Source organism: Stegostoma tigrinum, chromosome 17 (genome assembly GCF_030684315.1).
Source record: "Stegostoma tigrinum isolate sSteTig4 chromosome 17, sSteTig4.hap1, whole genome shotgun sequence".
NCBI lineage: Eukaryota > Metazoa > Chordata > Chondrichthyes > Orectolobiformes > Stegostomatidae > Stegostoma > Stegostoma tigrinum.
This window is the reverse complement of record NC_081370.1, coordinates 17,689,792-17,701,796: the sequence shown is the minus strand read 5'-3', so window position 1 is coordinate 17,701,796 and position 12,005 is coordinate 17,689,792. Positions and strand designations below refer to the sequence as shown.

Below are 12,005 nucleotides of genomic sequence, written 5' to 3'. Positions count from 1 at the left end.
AAGGCAAATGAAATGTCAACCTTTATTTGAAAGTAAATTAAGTATAAAAATAGGGAGATCTTTCCAAAGGTATACAAGGCATTAGTTAGTCCACAACTGGAATACTGTGAAAAGTTTTGGTCCCCTTATCGAAGGAAAATTTACCCTCGCTTGGAGGCAATCCTGAGAAGTTTCATTAGGTTGATCTGAAATGGGAAGGGATTTTCTTATAAAGAGAGGTTGAATAGGTTGGATTGAACTCAATGGAGTTTGGAGAATGAGAGGAAACCCTACTGAAACATACAAGATTTGTATTTTTTTGGGAGTGGGGTGCTTGACAGGGTGGAGGAGAGGGGTCTTTGCCCAATGTGGGAGAATATAGGATCAAAGGGCAGAACATCAGATTAATGAATTTATGTAATTCTTTACTACAGAGATTTGTCAAGGCCAGGCTGCTTAGAACATGCAAGGGTGAGATAGAGAGATTTCTAATCAGTGAGGAAATCACAGGTTATGTGGGTAGTTAGGAAAGTAGAGTTGAGGGTTATTAGGTCAGCTATGATCCTATCAAACAGAGGAGTGGACTTGATGGGCTAAATGATTTTCTTCTGCTCCTGTGTCTAATTGCCTCATGGATAGCAGTTTCCAGACTATCATCTGAAACTAATGATTGGTTCCAAGTACAAGATTTACATTTGAGTTCAACCAATTTTAAAATTTGATGAAAGAAAGATTCAACACCAGGTTGTTTTTGCATGCATGTTTTAAAAGACATAACAACTAAAGAGGATCTTGTCATCCTCTGTCCCTTAAAGAGAAAATAAGAGGTGATGAGATCTAATGAATTCCCAAGAAATGTGCATGAGAAAAGCATTCCTAATACAAAAGTGGTTTCCAACTGAAGTTGCATTCACAAAGTGCAGACTTTGGTTGTAGACTTCCTTGCCAAGGTGGTGTGTCCGGAAAAACAGAACCAGATGTCAACCACCCCAGCAAACTGAGGCATATACATTACATACAGGACAGAACACCAACACTTCACCAGAGGCGTACTGTTGATGCTGCTGAGCAGGGTGACGAACGTCTTGGGCTGAAGGGCCTGTTTCCACACTGTAGGGTTTCTATGATTTGAAGCCCACCAGCTCAGCAAGCAATTATACATTCTCATCCACAACCTGAGCTACAAATCTTCTCAAAAAGTTTAAATACGGACTTTGTTGCACTTTGCAGAAATTATCCTGATTTCCCCATTTTTATCAATTACCACTGAACTGTAAGCATTACAAAATAAAATTATGGACTTCTATCATGTATTGAAAGCTGATGTTAAAACTGTCAACCAGTCTCAAACAAAAGATAACAAAGTGTGAAGCTGGATGAACACAGCAGGACAAGCAGCATTTTAGGAGCCTCTCTGATGATGGGTCTAAGCCGGAAACGTCAGCTTTTGTGCTCCTGAGATGCTGCTTAGCCTGCTGTGTTCATCCAGCTTCATGCTTTGTTATCTTGGATTCTCCAGCATCTGCAGTTCCCATCATCTCAAACAAAAGATCTTCAGCACTGCTTGTTTAAATTCTTACTTTACAAACTCACTAATGCCTACTATGAACTAATCCTCCAAGCTGATGTCAGGTGGTTCAAGTTGAGGGAAGGTCCTGCAAAGAGTTTTTGATCTGATGCCTAAAACCATGACTTCTGCTTAAATCAAGGAATGAGATGTGCAGACAATGTGTGGCTGCCCAATTTTGGGTTCCTTCTGGATATAATGACACAACTGATCAAGTTGAACTGTGATGTGCAGGGAAAGGCCAGATCAGTGCTATGAATGCATTAAAATTGGGCCTGTAGTCCCCCAGTTAAAGAATGAAACAGTGCAACACTTTTTAAGCTTGGAAAAATACTAGAGGAAAAAAAAATTGAAGGTTAAAAAAAAGTCAAAGGCAAAAAAAAATGCTTCCACCAGAAAACATGTTTGTACGCACTTGAGGAAGATAGCAGAGGAATTCAACAGATGATTTTAGGAAATCATGAGAACAAATCATTATGCTTGTCTCAAATTCGTTCTTTTAAGTAGACACAGGGGGACTGGCTACCATATTCATACCAGGCATTTGATTTCCAAAGCAGTGGAGTTGATACAGAGATAGTTATGATAAAAAAGCTATATTCAAATGAGAAGTCAGATCAAGGAACGGTGATTTTTGTGGACTCAAAAACTATGAGAATGAGTAAAGTACTCATTCCTACCATTCAGTGCTTTTGAAATGAAGCTTTACTACAGGCCTCTGAGATGACATTCTCCCAAATAAGGATAATCAAGGTAATGATAAAGCTACTATTCAGACCCCTAGGTATCAGGATAGCCAACGAACCAACAACCACCCTACAACAGTTACTCATGAATGTAAATTATCCCATACCCATAACCAATAAAACCAATGTAAGATATGAAATACCATGCAAGGACTGTAAGAAACATTACATAGGCCAATCTGGAAGAAAACTGACCGTAAAGATAGAAGAACACCTAATAGCCACCAAGAGACATGACCAATTCTCACTGGTCTCAATACATTTGGACAAAGAGGACACACATTCAACTGGGACAATACATCCATAATAGCACAAGCCAAACAAAGACATCCCAGGGAATTCCTGGAGGCCTGGCATTCCAACTGGAACTCCGTGAGCAAACACACTGAACTGGACCCAATGAACCACTGAAAAGCAAAACCCAAAGTGATGTGAACCACCCAGCAAACCGAGGCATATAAATAACAAGTAGCACAGAACACCAACTCTTCGCTCGAGGCATACTGATGATGTTACCTAGCGGGGTGACGAAACATGTGCAATCAAACACACCAGCTCAGCAAGCAAGTCTACAACCTCATCCACAACCCAAGTTACAACCCTTCTCAAAATCTATGAAACATAATCAAGTTAATGTATTGCACCCATCCCACTGTTACTCATTTGAAGAAATGTGTATGACAGCGGTCTCAAACTACACTCCAAACTTCAAGGCTCTGGCAGGTAATGTGCAGCCACGGGTGCCACATTGACACTTCGTGAGTAAAAGGTAAAATGAATAATTCTCTACGCTTTTAGATTTATTTAGTACCACTAACCCATCAGTTCAATTACTAGGGCTAAGTTGTCAGTACTAAGGTGTGAAACATAAAACCCTTTTTTCCAGGCGGAAGGGCAATTTTAGAAACATTTGGTGCAACGTGTGATCGGAATATTTGAAGTTGTAACAGCAAACATTCTCACCACATTACAGGGAAATCCCAAACACTGCCAGATGCAAAAATATAATCAAGAATGTTCAATATTAGGTAACACTCCTTCCTGCACAAACCACAAACAAATACATACCTCTGCAACAGATTTTTCAAAACATCACTGAAACGAATCCAGTAATTTCACATCCCTTTCAGGATTCTCTCCAAAGCTCAGTGGATCAATACATTGACTGCAAGATTGCAGTATAGAGCCTTAAAGAACAAGATGATCCTAGATTCAACCCTGTACTATGCTGATTAAGCTAACCTGCACCAGGTAAACCACTAGGCTGGCATATTTGTCCACAAATATTCTTGAGCCAGGGAAGAAGAAAAATGAGCCATTTTCTGGTCAGGTCTATTAATGAGTTACTCCTGCTAGAACGTGGAACTGCACCATGATGGATCAGAGGTCACATCCAAACTACAAAATTCAAAATATTGCTCAGTCAATGACAGAAGTTATTTTTAACAAGTAATTTGCTTAGGGCAATTAGTATTCCGTTCTAAGTACTAGATATCTAATGAACCATCACAATTTGCACAAAGCCAATACCCAACTCTGGATTATTCTGTATTTAATTAAAACTAAATACTCAAAATGATCTGAGCCATTCAAGAATAACAAATCAAAATAAAGTTCAGAATTAAACAACAGAATTCAATTTTCAGCACTGCAGGAAAACAGAACCTTTTTTGTTGAAATTCAGATCTGTAACAAGCAGCAACGTACAACATTCTAACAGACAGCAGCATTCAGGAAGCTGCAATCATTCTTCCAGCTGTCTCTTTAACAAAAACTCATCAACAGATGAAGTTTCATAGAGTCCATTCTGAATCTTACCTTCCGGCATCATACATATTAAGTAATTAGCACAAATACATTCAAAGGTAAGTTAGACAAGTATATCAGGGAGAAAATACTAAGAAGAATGATCTGATACAGTTAGATGAACAAGGGTGAGAGCAGCATGCACACCTACACAGATGAGCTGAGCCAAATTGCCTTGTTTCGTATCATAATTCTCACACAATTTATCATGCCACAGATACTACAATCAACTTTTGTTGATTCCAGTCTGTCTCTTTGGAGGACAAAATGTAACTGCTGTAAACAGGTACACACATTATAAATTAGAACTTAATTCCTGTTATTGAAGAACATTCAAGGATCAGAAGTTTGTAAGTTTGCAACACCAGGTCAAATTCCAAACTCACTTCATCAATAGTACATTTTATTGTAGACCTCAGACTGAAAATTTATTTTCTAAAATTTCTGTGAAGTGAGGTGTTGCATTGGATGCAAGAGTTAATACTGAGTGCATTAAACACCACCCAATTAGACAATTTCACATGGAATCAAGCAAGAGAATAGTTCTGAATCTCAAAGAAGAGTAATCTAACATGGAAGTCTAACTCATTGTGTCAGTGACAGCGCCTGTCATATCAATATTACTTGTACGTGGTTGCAATAAGTTACATCTTGATTAAGACAAAAGCCTCTTCTCGTTGGATTTTCCTTACCACACGAGACCAGGAAGGTCCTGTAATCCCCATCAGGAAAGACAATAGTGACAGCTAACCTTCAGATCTTACACCACAATGAGCTGAGAAGAGTAATTTTACAAACTGTAGCACACTCTGAAGCTTCTACAGGTTAAATTAATTGATAAATGAGCTGTCAAGTCCTATCTACCATTATACATCTTACTAAGTTTGTCTGATTTAGATTTTGACCAGTTGGAAGATTGCAATAAACGTTTGCTGATCAGTGGACAAATCTGAACACCAGAGATGCTCTGACATCAAAGTAGATTTTTCACTACTTAACGATTCAAAAACTTTAAGTAGACATAAAAACAATTAAATTTGAACACACTGCATTTTACTGCACCCCAAAAAAAGACACAAACTAAAATGATCCTATTCTGAGGAACTGAGGTAGATAAAATAAGTTAATTTGAGCTTAAAATCAAGTGCAAACTTGTTTCCATTCTTTAAATAGTCCATTATTGAAACATCAACTGCCTATCCAGATTTAGATTTCCCACCAGTTAAACAATTGGCACACAATCACATTTAAAGGTAAAGGGAAATAGGAGTTCCCATATCATCTACTATATTTAGTTATGTTTGTATTTCAATTATTGCAACTTGGAGCATTGAATATATAACAATTAGAAAAACTTACTGATCCATTTGCTTGATCGCAAAGTAAGAAATCACATTCACTTTTTCATAACTCTCAATTGTTTCAATTTAATGTGGGCCAATACAACTATCTGAATTGTGACAATTTCTGTCACTTTCAAATGTCAAAAACAAAAATTGTAATCAAAAACAAAATTTAATTTTAATATATTCATAAACAGCATGTTTTTTATTCATCGTATTTTTCATTCATTCCATAATGTTTCACGTCCAATATTAATTTCAATGAATCAGCATTGCACTATACTTTAGTATGAAGCATTCTTAACCTCTCCAATGCCATGACTGCAGCCACAATTGATAGGCATACAATGGATCTTTCAACAAACAACTGAAAAGTCAGAGATATATTTACGCATTAGAAAGTATAAAAAGGTTCAGACGAATGTGGAAAAAAAGCTAAAGGTACCAAGAAGATAATCTGAGTTGCAGACATAGAAAAGGAATATTGTTCTCAGAAACTGACTTTGATTAAAAACAGTGATAATGAGAACTGCAGATGCTGGAGAATCCAAGATAATAAAGTGTGAAGCTGGATGAACACAGCAGGCCAAGCAGCATCTCAGGAGCACAAAAGCTGACGTATCAGGCCTAGACCCTTCATCAGAGAGGGGGATGGGGTGAGGGTTCTGGAATAAATAGGGACAGAGGGGGAGGCGAACCAAAGATGGAGAGAAAAGAAGATAGGTGGAGAGGTAGGGAGGGGATAGGTCAGTCCAGGGAAGACGGACAGGTCAAGGAGGTGGGATGAGGTTAGTAGGTAGATGGGGGTGCGGCTTGGGGTGGGAGGAAGGGATGGGTGAGAGGAAGAACAGGTGAGGGAGGCAGTGACAGGGTGGGCTGGTTTTGGGATGCAGTGGGGGGAGGGGAAGAGCTGGGCTGGTTTTGGGATGCGGTGGGGGAAGGGGAGATTTTGAAGCTGGTGAAGTCCACATTAATACCATTGGGCTCCAAGCGGAATATCAGTTGCTGTTCCTGCAGCCTTCGGGTGGCATTATTGTGGCACTGCAGGAGGCCCATGATGGACATGGCATCGAAAGAATGGGAGGGGCAGTTGAAATGGTTCGCGACTGGGAGGTGCAGTTGTTTATTGCGAACCGAGCGGAGGTGTTCTGCAAAATGGTCCCCAAGCCTCCGCTTGGTTTCCCCAATGTAGAGGAAGCCACACCGGGTGCAATGGATACAGTATACCACATTGGCAGATGTGCAGGTGAACCTCTGCTTAATAATGGAAAGTCATCTTGGGGCCTGGAATAGGGGTGAGGGAGAAGGTGTGGGGGCAAGTGTAGCACTTCCTGCGGTTGCAGGGGAAGGTGCCGGGTGTGGTGGGATTGGAGGGCAGTGTGGAGCGAACAAGGGAGTCATGGAGAGAGTGGTCTCTCCGGAAAGCAGACAAGGGTGGGGATGGAAAAATGTCTTGGGTGGTGGGGTCAGATTGTAGATGGGGCAAGTGTCGGAGGATGATGCGTTATATCCGGAGGTTGGTGGGGTGGTGTGTGAGAATGAGAGGGATCCTCTTTGGGCGGTTGTGGAGGGGTGGGGTGTGAGGGATGTGTTGCGGGAAATGCGGGAGACATGGTCAAGGGCGTTCTCGACCCCTGGGCGGGGGGGGGGGGAACGTTGCAGTCCTTGAAGAACTTGGACATCTGGGATGTGCGGGAGTGGAATGCCTCATCGTGGGAGCAGATGCGGCGGAGGTGGAGGAATTGGGAATAGGGGATGGAATTTTTGCAGGAGGGTGGGTGGGAGGAGGTGTATTCTAGGTAGCTGTGGGTGTCGGTGGGCTTGAAATGGACATCAGTTACAAGCTGGTTGCCTGAGATGGAGACTGAGAGGTCCAGGAAGGTGCGGGATGTGCTGGAGATGGCCCAGGTGAACTGAAGGTTGGGGTGGATGGTGTTGGTGAAGTGGATGAACTGTTCGAGCTCCTCTGGGGAGCAAGAGGCGGCGCCGATACAGTCATCAATGTAACGGAGGAAGAGGTGAGGTTTGGGGCCTGTTTAGGTGCGGAAGAGGGACTGTTCCACGTAACCTACAAAGAGGCAGGCATAGCTGGGGCCCATGCGGGTGCCCATGGTCACCCCCTTTGTCTGTAGGAAGTGGGAGGAATCGAAAGAGAAGTTGTTGAGGGTGAGGATGAGTTCGGCTAGGCGGATGAGGGTGTCGGTGGAGGGAGACTGGTTGGGCCTGCGGGACAGGAAGAAGCGGAGGGCCTTGAGGCCATCTGCATGCGTAATACAGGTGTATGGGGACTGAACGTCCATGGTGAAAATGAGGTGTTGGGGGCCAGGGAATTGGAAGTTCTGGCGGAGGTGGAGGGCGTGGGTGGTGTCACGGACGTAGGTAGGGAGTTCCTGGACCAAAGGGGAGAAAATGGAGTCGAGATAGGTGGAGGTGAGTTCGGTGGGGCAGGAACAGGGTGAGACAATGGGTCGGCCAGGGCAGGCGGGTTTGTGGATATTGGGAAGGAGACAGCAACGGGCGGTCCAGGGTTGGGGAACAATGAGGTTGGAGGCTGTGGGTGGGAGGTCCCCTGAGGTGATGAGGTCATGACTGGTGTTGGAGATGATGGTTTGGTGCTCGAGGGTGGGGTCATGATCAAGGGGGCAGTAGGAGGTGGTGTCGGAAGAGTTGGCGTTTGGCCTCGGCAATGTAGAGATCAGTGCGCCACCCTTGTCTGCGGGGTTGATGGTGAGGTTGGGGTTGGAGCGGAACCCCACCGATGACGTTATATCCGCCACTGTCGGGCACACCACTTCCGGGACCGCTGCTGCAGTCACCGCCTCCCCTTCCAGTTACAACACCACACACACCACCCTCATCGCTGCTGCTGCTGCTGCTCACCCCGCTCCGCCCACTGCCAACACAACCCCGCCCACGGACGCCGCCGATGGAACCCGGCCCACGGCCGACAACCTCATCGCTCCGCCCACAACCAACAACCCCAGAGAAGACAGCCACACTGAGCCCATCTTCACCATCCCCTCAGACTTCCCACTGACTGAGGACGAACGGTCAGTCCTAAGCAAGGGGCTCACCTTTGTCCCCCTACAACCACACATCAACGAATACCAGTCACGTTTGGATGTAGAGCAGTTTTTCGGCCGCCTTCGCCTCCACGCTTACTTCTTCAACCGGGAGCCTAACCTCCCTCCACTGACCCCTTCACCCGCTTCCAACACAAGTCCTCCTCCTGGACACCACCCCAAGGCCTCCTACCCTCCCTCAACCTCTTCATCTCCAACTGCCATCGAGACATTAACCGCCTCAACCTCTCCACCCCTCTCACCCACTCCAACCTCTCCCCCGCAGAACGGGCAGCCGTCCACTCCCGCCGCTCCAACCCCAACCTCACCATCAAACCCGCAGACAAGGGTGGCGCAGTGGTAGTATGGCGCACTGATCTCTACATCGCCGAGGCCAAACGCCAACTCTCCGACCACTCCTCCTACCGCCCCCTTGATCATGACCCCACCCCCAAGCACCAAACCATCATCTCCAACACCATTCATGACCTCATCACCTCAGGGGACCTCCCACCAACAACCTCCAACCTCATTGTTCCCCAACGCCGCACCGCCCGTTTCTATCTCCTTCCCAAAATCCACAAACCTGCCTGCATGGTCGACCCATTGTCTCAGCCTGTTCCTCCCCCACCGAACTCATCTCCACCTATCTCGACTCCATTTTCTCCCCTTTGGTCCAGGAACTCCCTACCTACGTCCGTGACACCACCCATGCCCTCCACCTCCTCCAAAACCTCCAATTCCCTGGCCCCCAACACCTCATTTTCACCATGGATGTCCAGTCCCTATACACTTGTATTCCACATGCAGATGGCCTCAAGGCCCTCCGCTTCTTCCTGTCCCGCAGGCCCGACCAGTCCCCCTCCACCGACACCCTCATCCGCCCAGCCGAACTCGTCCTCACCCTCAACAACTTCTCTTTCGATTCCTCCCACTTCCTACAGACAAAGGGGGTGGCCATGGGCACCCGCATGGACCCCAGCTATGCCTGCCTCTTTGTAGGGTACTTGAAACAGTCCCTCTTCCGCACCTACACAGGCCCCAAACCTCACCTCTTCCTCCGTTACATTGATGACTGTATCGGCGCCACCTCTTGCTCCGCAGAGGAGCTCGAACAGTTCATCCACTTCACCAACACCTTCCACCCCAACCTTCAGTTCACCTGGGCCATCTCCAGCACATCCCACACATTCCTGGACCTCTCAGTCTCCATCTCAGGCAACCAGCTTGTAACTGATGTCCATTTCAAGCCCACCGACTCCCACAGCTACCTAGAATACACCTCCTCCCACCCACCCTCCTGCAAAAATTCCATCCCCTATTCCCAATTCCTCCGCCTCCGCCGCATCTGCTCCCACGATGAGGCATTCCACTCCCGCACATCCCAGATGTCCAAGTTCTTCAAGGACCGCAACGTCCTCCCCCCCCACCCCAAAAAGTGGTCGAGAACGCCCTTGACCGCGTCTCCCGCATTTCCCGCAACACATCCCTCACACCCCGTCCCCGCCATAATCGCTCAAAGAGGATCGCCCTCATTCTCACACACCACCCCACCAACCTCCGGATACAACGCATCATCCTCCGACATTTCCGCCATCTACAATCTGACCCCACCACCCAAAACATTTTTCCATCCCCACCCTTGTCTGCTCTCCGGGGAGACCACTCTCTCCGTGACTCCCTTGTTCGCTCCGCACTGCCCTCCAACCCCACCACACCCAGCACCTTCCCCTGCAACCACAGGAAGTGCTACACTTGCCCCCACACCTCCTCCCTCACCCCCATCCCGGGCCCCAAGATGACTTTCCATATTAAGCAGAGGTTCACCTGCACATCTGCCAATGTGGTATACTGTATCCATTGCACCCGGTGTGGCTTCCTCTACATTGGAGAAACCAAGCGGATGCTTGGGGACCGCTTTGCAGAACACCTCTGCTCGGTTCGCAATAATCAACTGCACCTCCCAGTCGCGAACCATTTCAACTGCCCCTCCCATTCTTTCGATGCCATGTCCATCATGGTCCTCCTGCAGTGCCACAATGATGCCACCCAAAGGCTGCAGGAACAGCAACTCATATTCCGCTTGGGAACCCTGGAGCCTAATGGTATCAACGTGGACTTCACCAGCTTCAAAATCTCCCCTTCCCCAACCGCATCCCAAAACCAGCCCAGCCTGTCTCTGCCTCCCTAACCTGTTCTTCCTCTCACCCATCCCTTCCTCCCACCTCAAGCCGCACCTCCATTTCCTACCTACTAACCTCATCCCACCTCCTTGACCTGTCCGTCTTCCCTGGACTGACCTATCCCCTTCCTACCTCCCCATCCATACTCTACTCTCCACCTATCTTCTTTTCTCTCCATCTTCGGTCCGCCTCCCCCTCTCTCCCTATTTATTCCAGCACCCTCACCCCATCCCCTTCTCTGATGAAGGGTCTAGGCCTGATACGTCAGCTTTTGTGCTCCCGAGATGCTGCTTGGACTGCTGTGTTCATCCAGCTTCACACTTTGATTAAAAACAGATCATTTTCATTTCTAACAAAAAGTCTCCATCCAAACTGGTACCTTCTTTTTCTATTTTCAAATACTGCTTGAATATATAGAGTGGTTTTATTTCACATTTGTAATTTTTATATTTTCCCCCTTTTATCTTTCAAAGTTGGATTTGTATCTTCAGAGAACAATAAATGTTTTGTATTAATCACTCAGGTTTCGTTTCTTGCTTTGCAAGTATGCTGCCAGAAACACAGAGAAGCTAAGAAACCACGTACACATTCATCAAACACTTCAGCAAATAATTAATATCTCAAAGGTGAAAATCCAAGCCTTGAACCTATCTTTTCCCTTCCTAAAATGTCGGCGCAACAACTGCATATGCCAGCAAATTGTGATTCATTTTATTTTCTAATTTGTCTCTTTATTTTTAAACAGTCTTTCAGTAAGTGGCCTCTGCCTATATGCTGCTTCCAAACTCCCCACGACAAGTTATTTCACACAACTGTAATTATTTTATAAATATTTGAAAACTTCAACATGAAGATCCAAGGCCAGCACTCTTTACGTTTAAGTTCGGTAAAAGTGAATGCTAGCCATTTGCTTTAACATTTGAAGCTTTGCTTTTGCTCAGAGAGATCCCAGGCAGGCCTCAAACCCGATGTGACCTGAAGCAGGCGATTCACTGGCAGCAGTTATTTCAGCTCATGGGCCAGTAAAAAGGTTCACCCGGTTCCCCTAACTCGAGCCACAATCCAAGGCCTGCGTTCCAATCCCGGCCTTATTCTGTTGCCCAAGACTCAGCTCAATACCTCCACCTCCTCATAACTCGGCTCAAACCCTATACTCCAACTCACCCACCTGATTAAACTCTTCATCCGCGTAAATGTCGATCAGATCGGCTCCCTCGGCCATTCCACCAGACGCGCCGCGCGCACACGGACAATCAAACCCCCGGACTCCTTTCAGCGACGGACCTAAAACCAACTGCATTGACGACACGGACCCTTCT

General features: G+C 46.0%; 1 protein-coding gene across 1 annotated transcript in view; it reads right to left on the bottom strand.

Moving 5' to 3' along the window:
• Positions 1 to 12,001, bottom strand: part of LOC125459171 (cleavage and polyadenylation specificity factor subunit 6-like) — a 68,688-nt gene extending 56,687 nt beyond the window's left edge. Inside the window, exon 1 of the mRNA XM_048545207.2 lies at positions 11,855 to 12,001. Within this exon, the coding sequence (XP_048401164.1) occupies positions 11,855 to 11,986 (132 nt within the window). The 5' untranslated portion in view covers positions 11,987 to 12,001. The remainder of the gene's footprint in view (positions 1 to 11,854) is intronic.
• Positions 12,002 to 12,005: the final 4 nt, after the last annotated feature.